Below are 19,658 nucleotides of genomic sequence, written 5' to 3'. Positions count from 1 at the left end.
AATGATAGAAGAAAATATATAATATTATGTACATGGTATATATAATATTCAAGTGATACATTATTACATATACTTTAACAACACATAAAAAGTAAAAAAAAAAAAAAAAAAACAAAACCAATACTTATTTTATTCTGTAATTGTTTAATATTTTTAAAATGATATGTTTTTTAATTATTTTTTAAAGTAACTTATGTATATAATACTCGTTAGTATTCTATATATAAATATATAATTAAATCACTCCAACTACCTTTAAATAATCAATAAGTATTATATTAACATTTATTGTTAATTTATTTTTATAAATGGATTCTTTGCGTACTTCAATTGAATATTCAGTAAAGTATGACAAATACCATGTACATAATATATATATATATATATATAAAAATATTTAAATTATACACTTTTGATACTTTTATTAAAAAAACTCCTAATGTTAAATTTGATAAATTTTAAAATAATTATAAAATATAATTAAATACTTTAATTGATTCAATAAAACTTCTTATCAAATTTTAGGAAAATATTTTTCTCTTAACTTATAAAGTCTCTTATAAAATAAAATTTGAAGAAGTAAATTTGCCCCAAAAAAAAAAAAAAAAAAAAAAAAAAAAAAAAGTCGGGTCAAACCCGACCCAGTTGGGTCGGGTCGGGTCAGACCCAATTAATTTTTTAAGGTAATCGGGGCGGGGCGGGGCGGGGCAATAGCTTGTCGGGGCGGGGCGGGGCAGAAGCGGGGCGGGGCAGACCCGCCCCATTTGCCATTCCTATTTCAAACTCGTGATGTGTACAATTTTAAAGTCCAGTATCGATCAAGGAAGGCCCAAACTTGGGCCCAACAACTAAGTCAAACAAAACTTCAGTCTAGGCATAAGCTACAATTTGCTAGGACTGCCAAGGCCGACTCATCCTGATTCGAAAGAGGTCATTTAGACCAGAAACAAAGAGTCTCTCAAGACCATTCTCCAAGAAGTAATATGGAAGCGAGTAATTGAAGAGTCAATCCAATGCAGTCCAGACCTCAACTGACTCAGAACCCTTCAGACATAGAGCCCCACTGTAATATCCTAAAAATTATAATTATGTTAAATTGAACATATTTCATTAAATATGTAATTATATGAATATTAGAGTAAGATTATAATCTTATTTAAGCTAATTATGAGTTAATTAGTAAATGTGGAGTAAATGATTAATTAAGCGTAATTTATTTATTACGGTGATTTTATCGCAACATGTGGGTATTATGTATACCATTTTTAAAATAAAATATTTTCGGGTTCAATATCGTAGAAACTCGATGGATTGGTCAAAGATGTCACGACGTTAAATGATGAGTTGTATTAGAAATATACCAAACTAATTTAGAAAGTCGAGTTGTTAGTTTAGTTAGAGTAGTTAGAAATGACTAAAATACCCCTAGGTTACATTTAGTTTAAGTATTGAAGAGAAGGGTAAAATAGTCATTCTATAGAGTTTTAGATTTTTGTCTTATATGGATTTTCTAGGCTGATTCATTAGGTTTATATGTTTTGATTTATTTAATTAAATTAAGGATAAATGCATATACCTAAAGAAAAGTGGGAGTAAGATTTTTTTTCTTGTTTTATATGTGGACGATATTCTTCTTGCATCTAATGATAAAGGATTGCTACGTGAAGTAAAATAATTTCGTTAAAAGAACTTTGAGATGAAAGACATGGGTGAAGCATCCTATGTCATAGGCATTAAGATTCATAGAGATAGATACCGATGTATCTTAGGTTTATCTCAAGAAGCCTATATCAACAGAGTTTTAGAAAGATTTTGGATGAAAGATTGTTCACCGAGCGTTGCTCCAATTGTGAAGGGTGATAAATTGAATTTGAGCTAGTGTCCAAAGAATAATATAGAAAGAGAAGAAACGAAGAACATTCCTTATGCTTCTATTATCGGAAGCTTAATGTATGTTCAGGTGCACAAGACCCAACATTGCTTATTCTGTCGGAGTGGTAGGAAGATTTTAGACAGGGGCGGCCCTGAAACAAACTGGGCCACAGGGAAAAAAATATTTGGGCCATTATGTTAGAAAAAATGTGGTATTTTTCAAAATCAGTAAAAAAAAATATATATATATAATTTTAAAAGAGGAAAAAAAAATTTGGGCCCCTGGACTGGGTGGGCCCTAGGCACAGGCCTAGCCCGCCTATGCCCAGGGCCGGGCCTGATTTTAGAGTAACTCGAGGTCTAAGGATAGACCACTGGAAAGCTGCAAAGAAGGTAATGAGGTATCTTCAGGATACTAAGGATTACAAACTGATGTTCAAACGAACTGACAATCTAGAAGTAGTTGGCTACTCAGATTCATATTTCATTGGTTGTACTGATCCATGTAAATCGACCTCTAGTTAAGTGTTTATGTTTTCTGGTGGAGATGTGTCTTGGAGGAGTAACAAACAAACTTTGACTGCTACTTCTACTATGGAGGTCGAGTTCGTTTCTTGTTTTGAGGCTATATCTCATGGTGTATGGATAAAGTATTTCATTTCAGGCCTTAGAGTTGTTGATTCTATAGCAAGGCCGTTATAAATATTCTGTGACAATTCAAGCTACTGTTTTTATGGCTAAGAACAACAAATGTGGAAGTCAAAACAAGCACATCGACATTAAGTACTTAACTATTAGAGAACGTGTTAAAAAAATCAAGTGGTCATTCAACACATCAACATTGAATTGATGATTGTCGATCCTATAACAAAAGGCTTGCCACCTCATTAATTCAAGGATCATATAGAAAACATGGGACTTGGTTCCCTTATGTAATTTGTACAAATAAAGTTATTATTAATCAAACTCTTATTTTTATATTTTCTCATATTTATGCGCATCTTAATTTTACATTTGAAAAAATTTTAGAGGACCTAAATAAACATAAGATTTAGAGTTTATTCGCTTAAGTACATTATTATATAGTAAATATATTGTAATACACCGAAGATAATACTCGACATATAATGAGGACATATCGCTATGATTCATATGTTTATTATATAATGAGGAACGTTGGATTTGAATGTTTTAGTCTTATGGAATAAAATAAAAGTAATTTATTTTGAGATAAATGAATATTTTATATTCATTGAATCTGGACAAAATTAATTACGTGATATCCTATATATGATTAGATTTTGATATTTATTACCCGATTTGATTTCCTAATTAATTGTCAAAATAATTTAACAATTAATGTGGCGCAGATACTGATGGAGTATCTCACCTATCTAATCATATATAGGTCTCAGTTCCCGAGCTTTTCACTCATTCTGTGTAAACAACAGAATTCCATCTAAAGAGAGTTGAGAGAGCGAGGAAGCCCGAATTCGCATACCGAAGCTATTGCAAGGATTGAAGTTCAGACATCAATGGCTGAAGGTATTTCGGTCTTTTCATCGCATATTCTATTTCGATATGTCTGTAGTTATTTAGCATTACATATCGTTCATATATATGCTTTATTTTCATATTATATTAGTCTAACAATTTTATAATGGATGGTTGACTGTTAATGAGATCTAATGATTATATATGATTTTATAATGGATGTGGTTGAGACTGTTTTATTGGGTTATATATATGATCTTGTCCTAGTCTCTTAATTAGGGGTGTTCATCCGATCCAATCCGCACTTTTTTGGTCAAACAACATCCAATCCGCACTAAGTGCGGATTTCATATTTTGGATCCAATCCGATCCGCATAAAAGTTTAAATCCAATCCAATCCAATCCGCAATAGTGCGGATTGGATCGGTTATTTTGGATCGGTTACTTTTTTAATAATAAATTATTTAATATTTCATAGAAAAAAAAATTAAAAAAAGACTATTGTTTCTTAATCTCCAATACTAATCTATTTCCATCTCTATTTATATACAAATTAAACCAATATACATATATATCAATATATATATACTTATCTTTAGATTTACACTAAAATATATATGTATCTAATTACTAAAATAAATAAACTAGTATATATATATTTAAACTTTATGTGTATGTGTCTATGTGAATAAGAATTATTTTTCTTGTGTTTTTTATTACAAAATAAATAAAATGCACCAACTCAATATATTACTAAAAAAGATTAAGAAATTAGAAGTTTGTGTCTTTTTTTAATTAATATATATTACATATTATAATTTTTTAAAAATATATATAATTAAGTGCGGATTGGATTGGATCGGTTACTTTTTGAGGTCAAACAACATCTAATCCGCACAAGTGCGGATTTTAGATTTTTCAATCCAATCCAATCCGCACAAGTGCGGATATCCGCATTTTGCGGATTGGATTGGATTGGATCGTGCGGATTGGATTGGATCGGATACTTTGTGAACACCCCTACTCTTAATTATAGTTTGTCTTTGATAAAGTTAATTGCATTGGAGATCCTATAGATCCATCATTTGCAATCGGCTGGCCATCATTGGTGTTTTGGAGGAAAGGCTTTTGAAATTGTGCCCTTAAACAAGGTCGGAAGCTCAATTTCCTATTTCCAAGTAGAATTTTTATGTTGCATGAAAGCTTTTCTCTGTTCAATTTTCATTGAGTACTGATTTTTATGATCATGGACATTACTTTACTCTTCATGGTGACTGTTGGAAATGTTGTGAATATTTTAACAAAATATATAAGTGTCTTAGTGTGTGTGAGTTGGAAAGAGTCCCACATGGGATATGAACCCTCATTTACAAGGGTATAAAGAGTGCAACTTTGGCATTTGGGTTTGGGCCCCAAGGGGTACCCAGTTTTGTGCGAATGGGTGAGGACACACACACTTGACCCACCATACGCGCGCGCGCGCCGTCCGTCCGAGCCGGGCCGGTTGGTGTGGTGTGACACTATATTATTATTTTTTACAGAAAAATTATTTAATAAAATAATTAAGAAACTTGTTTAATTAAACTGATTACTTAGTCGTATCAGTTAACGGGACACGTTCAAAAACCAACTCACCCCACTTCAGAAAACGTTATTCTTCCCGTTATGTTTATTCAATCCATTCGCCTATATAATGCGATTGAACTGATGGGAGAAAAACATCTCTTTCGTATCAGAAAAACACAGTTTTCATAAAATTAAAAATTCCATCTGCGATATCAAATTTTTTGGGTGTATTCGACGGTGCTCTACAGTGCAGTGGGGTTCCGATACAGTGCAACGACTGGGCTGTTTTATCCTGGGGACGACCGGCAATTTTCGACTGCTTGCACACTCCTGGGCAGTGCCGCGAACGTCTTAAAGAGAGCGACTTAGTCCGCGACTCAACCCAGAATTATTCATTCGGTAATATCGTTCCTCTTTTATTTTGCTAGCAGTTTACTCAACAATTTTAAGACGTTCTTTCTGCTATGACTACTACCGATGAATGTTCTGGTTCTACTGCTGATATTAACAAGCCTTTTCGTTTTGAGGGTTTGCACTTTAAACGTTGGAGACAGAAGATGTTGTTTTTTCTGACCATGAAAAAAGTTGCGTATGTGCTTACTGTTTTGAAACCAGTTGTTTCTGAGACTCCACCTCCTGCCGAGAAGAAGGATGAAGTCGAGAAGTACGAATCGCAGGTTAAGGAAAGGGACTCCTGGGTAGAGAATGATTTTCTGTGTAAGAATTTTATTTTGAATGGTTTGTCTGATGATTTGTATGATTATTATAATTCTGACAAATCTGCCAAGGAGATATGGGAAGCATTACAGAAAAAATATGACACCGAGGAGGCGGGAACAAAGAAATACGCTGTCAGCCGCTACTTGAAGTTTCAAATGACCGATGATAAATCAGTCGAAGCTCAGTCTCACGAGCTTCAGAAAATAGCTCACGAAATTCTGTCTGAAGGTATGACTATTGATGAACAATTTCAAGTTGCTGTTATGATTGATAAATTACCCCCTTCGTGGAAAGATTTTAAAAATACTCTCAGGCATAAAACAAAAGAGTTTTCGTTGGAAAGTCTGATCACTCGTCTTCGAATTGAGGAGGAAGCTCGAAAACAAGACCAAAAGGAAGAGGTGCTTGTTGTTGGAAACAACAACAACACTAATAAAAGATCCACTGCTGTTCTGAAACCCAATGGGAAAAACTTTAAGAATCAGAATCGCAAAGCGAATCCAAACCGCAACAATCAACCTCGAACCAATAACAACAATCAGAATTGGAACCATCAAAGGAACCATAATAACAGGCAGCAACCACCCCCTAATAGAAATGACTCTGATTTGTTTATGTGTTACAACTGTAACAAGCCAGGTCATATGGCACGAGATCTAATGATTATATATGATTTTATAATGGATGTGGTTGAGACTGTTTTATTGGGTTATATATATGATCTTGTCCTAGTCTCTTAATTATAGTTTGTCTTTGATAAAGTTAATTGCATTGGAGATCCTATAGATCCATCATTTGCAATCGGCTGGCCATCATTGGTGTTTTGGAGGAAAGGCTTTTGAACTTGTGCCCTTAAACAAGGTCGGAAGCTCAATTTCCTATTTCCAAGTAGAATTTTTATGTTGCATGAAAGCTTTTCTCTGTTCAATTTTCATTGAGTACTGATTTTTATGATCATGGACATTACTCTTCATGGTGACCAATCTTTATTTACAAAACCATATTCTTTTTTCACAGTTGTATCTGGAGTCTATTTATGATCTACTAGCACCAGAACTTGCACCAGAAAAGATTAATATTCCCATTTATAAAGATCCTAAGATTGGTGAGGTGTTGTTGCTAGGTGCTATAGTAATATGAGCTCATTCATTACATATCTTTTCATGTTCAACATTTTACTGTTCAAAAACCTGTCAATGAAAATGTAAAGGATGGCCTTAATTTACAAGAGAAGGCAGCAATGGGGTACATATAGTTAGTGATATACCTTCAACTTTGTTTGACATAAGGTGTGAAGTTTTTCCATGTCAACGGTAGATTGTGACATAAGGTAACGCAAAATGGAGTTCATGTGAACAAAGTCACACAAGATTATCAGTGATTGCTAAACAAAAAGTTTGCATTAAACCTTTACTAATTTATATTTAGTTAAATACTCCGTAATACTTCATAAAAGCGGCATTTTCAAATTACAACAAAAAAAAAAAAACAATTTAATTCTTTTTTTTTTTTTTTAAAAAAAAAAAAAGGAACAACTTCCTTTGCACCATTTAAATCAGATATATAAACACCAGTTGTAGGAACATGTAAGTCGAATATATACCTGCAGTGCAGACTGGATTTGATATTTCAAACAATGGACCTATACTCGAGCTGAAGATGGTGGTCAAAGTGACCAATTAGACCGAAGCATGAGTGCAGTTACTCTAGCATTCCCATCCATTATATAAGCAATCCCAGGCTTTATACTGAATTTCTTTCCAAAGTTCAATTTCATGTAAGTTTCAACCTGAAAATGATCAAAATTTGAGGGACCTTCAATCATCCCACCAAACTTCATTCCCCATCCAAATGAATCTTCAGAATCATCCGACAAACTCGCCCCCCATTTTAGATATCTGGGATCCGAGTTCTTAAGCTCAATCCAGCCACCAATCTTAGTGAACTCGTCAATTTCTGACTCCAACATCAAAGCAACGGACCCAGTTGGTACATTTCCCTGTGAGCTATTTCCAATGGTGGAAACTAAATTCTCAACCATTCCCTCAGGAGTTTCCTGATGTTTAGAACCACCTAAAGAGAGGGTGAACGGTCCATAAGAGGCAGGTAATTGGCATGCTAATTTTGGTGATTGCAAAAGTCCCATGACCGAGAGCTTTGTTCCTCTTGGAAGTTGATACAAAACTTGCCCAAATGTGCTAAAACAATGGCCAAAGCTATGAGAATCCAAATGCATTACCTGCCCAGAAACAAACTGAGCCAATGAAGCAATGATATTTGATTTCTTCACCATTAATCCAATTGCACTACCACTTGGCTGATTCAAAAGAGATGGTCCGGAAGATGAAATATCAGTTAGGCCCTTACCCTGATGAGAAGGGTCTTTGAGAATTGCAACATCTCTGCCTTTCCCACCCAAGGGGATAACAAATGCTGATAGCCAGTCACTAGCATTAGCTGTATAGCAGAGCTTTGATAAAGAAAGTGAGCTTCCTAATCCCTGACAATCGTTATTGTTGTTGGGATTTTGAGAGCTTAAAAACTCGACAACAAGGGAATCATTATCCTGGATTGTGGTTTCAAAAGTGAACCTCATATCAAGTCCAGTTCTGAGACCAGCTTTATCAAGTACATTGTAGTTGTTACCATCCTCATGTGAATCGACACTGTTCATCATCATCAGCAAACCTCCCATGAAATTAACATCCCCTCTTAGAACAGTACCCACTTCTTGAAATGGACTCCCTTTAGCAGTCTTATACAAGGAAAGAATTCTTTCTACCTTGTCTTGCCTGTCCCTGAGCTTCATCAAATCCGAAAAAGCTTCTCGTTGTAGCCTCTTCAATATTTCAACTGGAGTGTTCCGACGGGGGCAGTGAATGAAGCTATCAATGACGCCTTGAGTCCATTGACCCAAACCTCTGAATTTGTCGATAACAAATTCTAGAGGCTCCATTAGAACAAAACCCTAGAGAGAGAGGTATACAGAATACAGTTCAAAAAAAGTCCACAGACTTAATTCGTGTAGAGCTTCAATTCAACTTTTATTCCAAACCCGAAAACAAAGTTTCAAAATTCGGGAGAGAGAGGGGGGAAGTGTGTGTGAGACAGAGGCGAGAAAGAGAGACCAGAGAGGAGAATTTGCCAAAATGCCATTCTCAAACTGAAATTTGCAAAATAAGGTTTGTTTGTCATTATCTTTTATTTTTATGTTTTCACATTATGTTTTAAGAAAATGATAAATGAATTGGTTGATTAGAAAATAAAAAAGTGTTTTGGTTGATTAGTCTATTCAATACAACATTGGCATCATGGTAATGTACATAATATTATTGTGAGGGGATAAATAATTTACGGCATAAATACTTAAGTTTTATGTTGAGTAACAAATAAATATTTAAGTCGTATTTTTGGCAGAAAAATATCTTCGGTCACTAACAGGGCCGGCCAGAGAATGGTACAGCCGGGGCATAGGCCCCAGGCCCCATAATTTTCGAGGTCTCAAAAAAATTAAAATTAGTATATATACATATATAAAAGTTTATAATATATTAATATTTAATTTAATAAATTACTGGAAGCTCTTGTGGCATTAATCGGAGAATAGAGAGTCATGTGCACTGTGAGATTAAGGGTTCGATCCTTCATACATGCATATGTGTTTTATTTTTGTATATCAAAGTGATGTCTAAAAGGAAAAAAAGATGATAAGAAATAAATTAAATATTTTAAAGTAAATTTATAACAATATTATATTTTAAATATTTGTATTAAACTGTTTAAAAAAATTATACTGCAGTTCTTTTATTTTTAAGATATTTATGTACTTTTTTAATGGTACTATTAATAATAAATAATGTATATTTATTATGTATTTTTTAAAAAATCTATATGCAGGGGCGTACCCACATAGAGGCGAGGTGGGGCAGTCGCCCACCCTGAAAAAAAAAATTGGGAAAAAAATATATATGTATTTTAGTTAATTACAACATATATATGTAAATAAAAGTGATATCTATACACATAAAATAAACTTTGGTATAATGGTAAAGTTATTTCATGCGTCTAAAGGAGGTCATTAGTTCTAATTCCAATAAAAGCATGTTTACTTTAGTATTTTTATTTTATTTTTTGAACCTCTACCAATAATACTTATATTTAATGTCTTAATTATTGAACCAAATATATTTTATTGTTACTTCTTTTTACTTTATACTATATTTAATACTAAAATATAAATTTGCATAATTTTTAACATGTTATGCAATGTAGAAAAAAAAAAGACGCACCCCCTCACTTTTAAAAAAAAAGTGTCGCCCCCCTTAATTTAAATCCTGGGTCTGCCATTGTCTATATGTATGTAAAAAAAATTATATATTTTTTTATTATTATTTTAAAAAAAAATGCTAAAATATATAACACAAAATGTTCATTGTAATTAAATAATACTTTATTTATTTTTTTTTTAAAGGAAACCGATACAGGTTAAAATAACAAAGGTAACAAAGTTACGGAAGCAGAGAAGGATTTTCTTCCATCTATAACAGCTTATTGTCTATCCTAAGGGCATGCAGAGATACCCCAGGAGAACTAGACAATAAAACCATAATATTAGAAAATAAAACTTCAAAACTGAGAGTTGTCACTTCCGACCCACCAGTAGAACACCTACAAAATAAAGAGAAAAAATTAATACATAATAAATATTTAATAAAATAAATGAAATTTCCCTTACAAAAAAATAAAATAAAATATGAAATTTTATGTAAATAGTCACAAAATTCTCTAATGTAAATACTAGAATTTATCTATTGCTGACGCTGACTACACTACATTTGATGTGTTATTATTAGACTAAACTAACCTTACAAAATCAAACCTAGTCATATAATAACTTTACAAAAACTAAAAACTAGCCATATGTTAGCCTTACAAAACTAGCCATATGTTTACTTTAGTATTTTTATTTTATTTTTTGAACCTCTACCAATAATACTTATATTTAATGTCTTAATTATTGAACCAAATATATTTTATTGTTACTTCTTTTTACTTTATACTATATTTAATACTAAAATATAAATTTGCATTAATTTTTAACATGTTATGCAATGTAGAAAATTAAAAAAAAGACGCACCCCCTCACTTTTAAAAAAAAAAGTGTCGCCCCCCCTCAATTTAAATCCTGGGTCCGCCATTGTCTATATGTATGTAAAAAAATTATATATTTTTTTATTATTATTTTAAAAAAAAATGCTAAAATATATAACACAAAATGTTCATTGTAATTAAATAATACTTTATTTATTTTTTTTTTAAAGGAAACCGATACAGGTTAAAATAACAAAGGTAACAAAGTTACGGAAGCAGAGAAGGATTTTCTTCCATCTATAACAGTTTATTGTCTATCCTAAGGGCATGCAGAGATACCCGAGGAGAACTAGACAATAAAACCATAATATTAGAAAATAAAACTTCAAAACTGAGAGTTGTCACTTCCGACCCACCAGTAGAATACCTACAAAATAAAGAGAAAAAATTAATACATAATAAATATTTAATAAAATAAATGAAATTTCCCTTACAAAAAAATAAAATAAAATATGAAATTTTATGTAAATAGTCACAAAATTCTCGAATGTAAATACTAGAATTTATCTATTGCTGACGCTGACTACACTACATTTGATGTGTTATTATTAGACTAAACTAACCTTACAAAATCAAACCTAGTCATATAATAACTTTACAAAAACTAAAAACTAGCCATATGCTAGCCTTACAAAACTAGCCATATGTTTACTTTAGTATTTTTATTTTATTTTTTGAACATCTACCAATAATACTTATATTTAATGTCTTAATTATTGAACCAAATATATTTTATTGTTACTTCTTTTTACTTTATACTATATTTAATACTAAAATATAAACTTGCATTAATTTTTAACATGTTATGCAATGTAAAAAAAAAAAAAAAGACGCACCCCCTCACTTTTAAAAAAAAAAGTGTCGCCCCCCCTCAATTTAAATCCTGGGTCTGCCATTGTCTATATGTATGTAAAAAAATTATATATTTTTTTATTATTATTTTTAAAAAAAATGCTAAAATATATAACACAGAATGTTCATTGTAATTAAATAATACTTTATTTTTTTTTTAAAGGAAACCGATACAGGTTAAAATAACAAAGGTAACAAAGTTACGCAAGCAGAGAAGGATTTTCTTCCATCTATAACAGTTTATTGTGTATCCTAAGGGCATGCAGAGATACCCCAGGAGAACTAGACAATAAAACCATAATATCAGAAAAGAAAACTTCAAAACTGAGAGTTGTCACTTCCGACCCACCAGTAGAACACCTACAAAATAAAGAGAAAAAATTAATACATAATAAATATTTAATAAAAGAAATGAAATTTCCCTTACAAAAAAATAAAATAAAATATGAAATTTTATGTAAATAGTCACAAAATTCTCTAATGTAAATACTAGAACTTTTCTATTGCTGACGCTGACTACACTACATTTGATGTGTTATTATTAGACTAAACTAACCTTACAAAATCAAACCTAGTCATATAATAACTTTACAAAAACTAAAAACTAGCCATATGTTAGCCTTACAAAACTAAAACTAGTTATACTGGCCTTATAAAATTTAAATTAGCCATACCGGCCTTACAAAATCAAAAACTAGTCATACTAGCCTTACAACACCCAAAACTAGCCATACTGGCTTTACAAAACCAAAAACTAGCCACATTGGCCGTACAAAAGAAAACTAGCCACATTGGCCTTACAAAAAAAATAGCCACATTGGTCTTACAAAATTAAAAAAAAAAAAAATAAGCGACTTACAAAACTAGACATATTGCCTTACAAAACCAAAAGACACATTAACCATAAAAACTAAAAAGCCATATTAAATATTACTTTATTGAGTTAGCTTGTACGGCAAAAATTTATTTATTACATAGAGATAAAATAATTAAAATTGATATTATGTTAAAATTTAATTAATATTTACTTTAAATTTTTATTAAAAAAAAAATAAGACCTCTTTTCAAATTTCGCCCCAAGCCTCTTCTTACCTTGAGACGGCCCTGGTCACTAGTGTGAAACTTTTGTAAGTACTTGGTCGTTATGTGCCAGGTCAGTGTTCACGTGTCAATCGTTTATTGGTCCATGTCATTAAATTTATTATTTATGATTTAAATAATCATTTAAATGTGTAAAAATGATTTTAAAATTATAAAAAATAAACAAAAAATAAATATAATCACGTAATTTATATTTTTTTATTTAAAAATCAATTTAATCCTTTTACAATTATTTTAAAGTTAAAAAAAAATTATTAATAGTCAATTAGATATATAAAAAAATAAAATTAAACATAATTATTAATAAGGGATATTGGCGGCTAAACCACCTAAACTTTACTGTTTGTAACACTTAACCACAAAAACTGAATTTTTGGCGGCTAAACTACCTAAACTCTGGTTTCGTTTTGCTCTGCACACCTCCGTCCAAAACTCACAGTTAAGTGCCATGGTGGATTGTCCACGTGTACACACTTGTACACGTGATAAATTTTTAGTGGTCCACGTAATATTAGTTTTAAAAAATAATTATAAATATTTAAAAAAAAATTAAAAAAATCAGAAAAAAAATTTTAATTTTTTACTTTTTTTTTAATTTAAAAAAAATTATTAAATTAAATTATTTTTTCTTTTTCTTTTTTTTTTTCTTTTTCTTCTTTATTCTTTCTGCCGCTTCACTGCTACTACAGTTGAGTCGGCCAATACCCCCTTGAAAACTGAGCCAAAGCCTCCTCCCCCCAATTTATCCGAGAAGTTCTTGGTTGCATTTTGCATGTCTCTGTACCCAAACGCCACCAACGAACCCTCCACTTGTTTTCCTTTTCCAACTGTTCTATTTCTTCATCTTAAAATTAAGAACATTATAAGACCAAAAACAACCAGTAGTCCTACAACTGAGCCCACCACAGCACCAACAATTGTTCCTTTATTCTTCTTTGGATTAGGAGCTCAGAAGCTGCTAGCCTAACATAAAGAGTGCCACTATTGTATCCTACTACCTGTAGTTGCTCCAGATTTAAGAGATCTCCTGTCCAAATTGAACAATCATTGTTTTCATAGGCATAAGCTGTGCAAGAACAGTTGTCTACGCAGCTTGATTTACATTCATCAGAACTCCCTACACACAAAGACTGTTTATTTTCAGGTAATAACATGTTGGGCGTCCCTTGAAATCTGTCTTTCACCCCATTAGGAAGGTTGTTGTTACCACATTCAAGATTGGTTACTCTTGTGCATCCACCAGAATACTCCCCCAAGTCCCATTCACTCTGAAACGCAGGCTTAAATCCCCTCAAACAATTACAAAATGGCAAGGAATTCTCATTCCAGCTTCCATATCGCCCACACAAAGCATAAACTTCACATTGGCCTTCATGACCTTTCGCAAAGAATCTAGCACCAATTAGCTTCCGGTTACAATTCTTGGCAGTGAATCTCACTCCGGCCTCGCAAGTACCCTTCCATCGACTTGGAATCGGACCCAGATTCAAATCTGAAAAGCTCTTTCTTTCGGGCCAGATTCCGGTATCGAACACGCCAACAATAACATCTGTACCGTAATCAGATTCGGACCAAAGACTCCTCTGATTCCTCAGGCCAAGAAATTAGGGGAACGAGTGGTGTGGAGCTGACGGCGTTTGTCCTCGAAGATTGTGAGGACAGGAGGTTGGCGACTGACAGAAGCAACCTGGTCAGGGCTGAGAACAGCGGAGAAGCCATGGAAAACGGTGCCGTACGTGTGGAGGATTTGAGGTTTCCTTAATACTAGGGAACCATCGTGGTTCCATGAAGCGGCAGAAAGAAGAAAGAAGAAGAAAAAGAAAAAAAAAAATTAATAATTCTTTTAAAATAAAAAAAGTAAAAAATAAGAAAAAAATAATTTTCTTTTTCTGATTTTTTAATTTTTTTTAAATATTTATAATTATTTTTTAAAACTATATTACGTGGACCACTAAAAATTTGCCACGTGGACAGTCCACCGTGGCACTTAACTGTGATTTTTGAACAGAGGTGTGCAGAGCAAAACGGAACCAGGGTTTTAGGTAGTTTAGCCGCCAAAAATTCAGTTTTTGTGGTTAAGTATTACAAACAGTAAAGTTCAGGTGGTTTAGCCGCCAATATCCCTTATTAATAATCATTTTAACTTCATCATACACTGCCTACAACCATAATTTGGAACCCCCAACTCTAATAATTTCATCATCAATCATCTTCCATAACCCCTTCCTAAATTGTTCTTCCCCCAAATTTCTCCTTGCGTTTGTAGCCTGTACCAACATCAAACACAGTCTAATACTTTATCACTCATCAACTTCGATAACAGCAAAATCAAAATGACCAGAACAACACCATATACTCAAAACCCAAAAAAAAAATACAAAAAAAAAAACACTTGAGCTTCAAAATATACTCTAATTTCATTTATATTTCTCAGTTATTCAACAAAAACATTAAATGAAATACCATCAACAAAAATTAACTCCATGTACGATGAAGGAAAGCGTTTTCCCTGAACTGGTCTTCACTGTGCCGAGAATGACAACAGATCTCTACCAAGGCCAGGTGTCCCTTCGAAGCCTTTCCTAGATCTCCGTCGAGATGCTCCGTCTGGCATCAAGCAAAGAGAAACAGAAAGAGGGACATTGCGGGGAGGGAGACAGAGTGAAGCAGATCCAGATCTAGGGGTTTTCAAGGATTGCGAACCTTGTGGTGAAGTTTGTTTATGTCACAGACAGTTAGAGCGTCTCCATTTGGCTCTGAGAAGAGAGAAGTTGAGAAAGAGATGGAGAGAGAGTGAAGAACGCGAGGGAGAACCAACATTGGGGGGTTCTCAGATGCTCGCAATACTGTTAGTGATTTTGAGTGAGTGGGTCTCTGATTGTTCTATGTGTTTGTGTCTTTTTGCCCCTTTTTCTTTTGTTGCAACTGAATAATGAGGAAGGTGATGATGATGAAATAGTGTTACTCTGATAAATGTATATGAACAAGGGTTTCATGAATTTTTTAAAGGTATGAATAAAAGCAAGGATACATTAGAATGGTTTTCAGCAAGAAGAAGAAGAGCAGGAAGAAAAAGAGGATGACATTTCAATTTTTTTTTTTAGCGTTTATTTGTTAGTTTTAATTTTTGGGTTCTAATTAATGATTTATTTTATTTTAATTTAATTAAAATATGAATATTAAATATCTATTATTTTATTTTGATTTTAAACTATTTTTTTTGTTTTATTTTTAATATTTTAAATTGATTTACAAAACAAATAAAAATTAAATGATTTGGACTAATCACATAGTGACACATGGACACTGACCTGGCAAATAACGGTCATTCACCTATGGAAGTTCCACACTAGTGACGAAAGGTATTTTTACCGCCAAAAATATGACTTTAGTATTTATCTGCTACTCGGCATACACACTTAAGTATTTATGCCGCAAATTACTCAAAAATAATTTTAAAAACTATAAAAAAAAAGAAAGGAAAAAAAATATTTTTCCCTTTTATTTTTATTTTCTTTTAATCTCCCCTTATCATCTTATCTAATTTTTCATCTTCATCCTTTCATCTTCTTCTATTGATGGATCTAATGAGCCATTTTTGACTATCCATAGACGGTAATCCTAAAATGTGACTATCGGCCTTCTAAAAGCCCTATAATTGGTCCTTGGTCGTGCTTCCTCTCTCATCGCTCTCTTGTTGGGTTTTGTGCTCTAAATAAAACCCATTTCAATATAATCAGATTTACTAGTTAATAAAGATTAGAAATAACATTTTATGTGGCATGGTTCACATGATTTATTTCATGATTATAAATTCTGTCAAGTCCAGAACATATGTATTTGTTAATGATTATAGTGTTGTTAACACAGTGGAATATAATCTTGATTATATGTTCGAAAGTTTATTCCCTGATTTGTCAGTTCACTTGATTTAGACTGGCATGATAATCAGCGATAGGTATTCTTACACCTTGGATAAGTGGTATGTCCTTTCCAGGGCATTGGCAAAGTTTACCAGTATCGGATGTATGGAGTATACATCAGAAGGGACCGATATTGAACTTTGATTAGATATGTTAAATTTACCGTAATATCTATTCAATTCAATATCACCTAGTTGATCCTAGATCAAATGATCTTAATCCTCACATGATTAAGTTCGATCTCAAGAGTATTATTCATGTTCTTTGATTTGTTAGTTAAGCCTACTTTCGGGTCAGGATGATACGTACATTTTGGGAACATGATAGTATAATTGAGTGGGAGCGCTAAACATAGATATGGAATCTATAACTTCTATAGGTATTTAGAAGTGAAACGATCAGGGGCGGAGCCACATGCACCCCAACAGGGGCTGTGGCCCCCCCAGAAATTTTTAAAAATTCATACTAATTAGACATAATTATATATATAAATACACTATTTTTAATAATATTATATATAATTTTATTATATATGAATTTAAGTATCATAATTATATATAATAATTATATTATTCTTTTTCTATATTTAATTTGATTTGTATTAATTTTAAAAATATATTTAATAAATTGTTTAATTAATAGTAATAAAGTTAACCAATTATATTATTCTTAAAATCAATATGATTTTTTTTTTCTAAAGAAACTACATCTCATTATTAATTTTGGTAATATTAAATTGAACTCCGTTAAATTTTAAACTATATCACTCGTATTTTATTTTTAATTATTTGATTATTTTTTAAAATATTTATAAAATTTAAAAATCATAATATTTTCCACAATTGACATACATCCTTAAAAGATATTTTAATCACCAAAATTTAAATTTGTTGTATACTGTGTTATCCGATATTGGCCCCCCCAACTATTTAGTTCTGGCTCCGCCCCTGGAAACGATGATTTCCTTCGAGCTTGGCTAAGCAGAGATAAATGGTTGAGTACTCATTTCACTTCGCTGAAATATCATTTATACGGAGCTAAGTGTTCTAAGGATAAAATACATTGAAAGGGTGTAATGGTAATTTAGTCCCTATACAATGTAGATCATCTATTAGAGGATCATTGATCAAATTAGGATTATAACAATGGATAATTTATAGCGTATCTATATCGTGGAACATATGGAGCGTTCTATATGACTGAGAGTGTAATTCTAAGTTCTATGCGTGGATTCAACAAGGAATTAATAAGTTAGTGGATTTACTTGGTAAATTCTTGATCTGCTTATTGGAAGCTCGATTACATAGGCCCATGGTCCCCATACTAGTTGAGACCATACTGCTTGTAAGACTCAGTTAATTGATTTTAATTAATCAATTATAATTCTAAAATTAGACTATGTCTAGTTTATGAATTTTCACTAAGCAAATGCAAAATTGTGAAGAAAAGAGATTCTAGGTTTTATTTATTAATTAAGAGACTTTATAAGTCTAATTAATAAATATATTAAATGACAATATTATTTAATAATTAATTTTTAGTTATTAAATAATTAGAATTGGCATTCAAGTGGTTAAACTGGAAAATTGTCGTTTTTGAGAAAATGGGATGGAAAAATGACAAAATGGCAAAATTGCAAGTGGGGCCATTATCCTATACATGGCCGGCCACTATGCATTTAATTTACCATTTATTTTTTTATTATTTTAATGCCAAATAAATCTAACCTAAACCTAGATGGTTACCTATAAATAGATAGTGATGGCTCACATTCAAACTTAACTCTGTCATATGAAATTCACTTTCAGAAAAATTGAGCCTCTTTCTATTGCTTAAGCGGAAACCTTTTGTTCCTCTTTTCTTCTTCAATAATTTCGAACCTTGAGTGAATGAGTGAGTGCCCACACACATCAAGTGGTATCTCAATCATAGTGTGGAAGATTGTGAAGAATCCAATCAACAAGAAGGAGATTCAAACTAAAGGAAGGAGAGAAAGAGATCCAGGTTCAGATCTTGGTGATGCTCTGCTACAGAAAGGAATCAAGGGCTAGAGATCTGAACGGAAGGAGTCATTATATTCCGCTGCACCCAATGTAAGGTTTCCTAAACTTTATATGTGTTTATTTCATTGTTTTAGAATTCATATTAGGATGTTAATGAAACTGTTGGGTTTTATGCCCTAAATAAAACTCATTTCATATAATCAGATTTACTTATTAATAAAGATCAGAAATAATATTTTATGTTGCATGGTTCACATGATTTATTTCATGATTATAGGTATATAATGTATGAATTCTTTTTTAAGTCCAGAACATATGAGTTGGTTAAAGATTATAGTGTTGTCAGCACAGTGGAATATAATCTTAATTATATGTTCAAAAGTTTATTCCCTGATTTGTCAGAACACTGGATTTAGACTGACATGGTATAATCAACGATAGGTATTCTTACACCTTGGAAAAGTGTTATGTCCTTTCCAGGACATTGGCAAAGTTTACCAGTATCGGATGTATGGAGTATACATCGGAAGGGACCGATATTGAACTTTGATTAGTTATGTTAAAACTTACCGTAATATCTATTCAATTCAATATCACTTGTTGATCCTAGATCAAATGATCTCAATCCTGATATGGTTAGGCTCAATCTCAAGAGTGTTACTCGTGTTCTTTGATTTGTTAGTTAAGCCTAGTTTAGTGTAAGGGTGATACGTACATTTTGGGAACACGGTAATACAATTGAGTGGGAGCGCTAACATAAATATGGAATCTATAACTTCTATTTGGCAAATAGAAGTAAAGGATGATTTCCTTCGAGCTTAACCAAACGAAGATAAATGGTGGAGATCTCATTTCACTTAGGTGAAATATCATTTATACAGGGTTAAGTGTTTTAAGGATAAAATACATTGTAGGGTGTTACGGTAATTTAATCCCTTTACAGTGTAAATCATCTATATAGAGGATCATTGATCAC

General features: G+C 32.2%; 1 protein-coding gene across 2 annotated transcripts; it reads right to left on the bottom strand.

Annotated features, from left to right (window-relative positions):
• Positions 1 to 782: 782 nt before the first annotated feature.
• LOC115721777 (uncharacterized) lies at positions 783 to 8,861 on the bottom strand. 2 transcript variants are annotated; one of them, XR_004012693.2, is made up of 2 exons: positions 7,256 to 8,861; positions 783 to 1,073 (listed from the first exon to the last, which is right to left on the bottom strand). XR_004012693.2 is itself a non-coding variant. In XM_030650851.2 (1 exon), exon 1 carries the CDS (start codon positions 8,606 to 8,608, stop codon positions 7,319 to 7,321), a length of 1,290 nt encoding a protein of 429 aa, XP_030506711.2. In that variant the 5' UTR covers positions 8,609 to 8,861; the 3' UTR covers positions 7,049 to 7,318. The 2 variants fall into 2 exon arrangements, 1 of the variants encoding a protein (XP_030506711.2); XM_030650851.2 differs by lacking the exon at positions 783 to 1,073 and having other exon boundaries at positions 7,049 to 8,861.
• Positions 8,862 to 19,658: the final 10,797 nt, after the last annotated feature.

Source organism: Cannabis sativa, chromosome 9 (genome assembly GCF_029168945.1).
Source record: "Cannabis sativa cultivar Pink pepper isolate KNU-18-1 chromosome 9, ASM2916894v1, whole genome shotgun sequence".
Taxonomy (NCBI): Eukaryota; Viridiplantae; Streptophyta; class Magnoliopsida; order Rosales; family Cannabaceae; genus Cannabis; species Cannabis sativa.
Note: the sequence above shows the minus strand (reverse complement) of the source record. Positions and strands in the feature narration are given on the sequence as shown.

Coding starts and splice junctions, on each gene's coding strand:
- LOC115721777 (XM_030650851.2), bottom strand. CDS start 8,608: ATGGAGCCTCTAGAATTTGTTATCGACAAATTCAGAGGTTTGGGTCAA.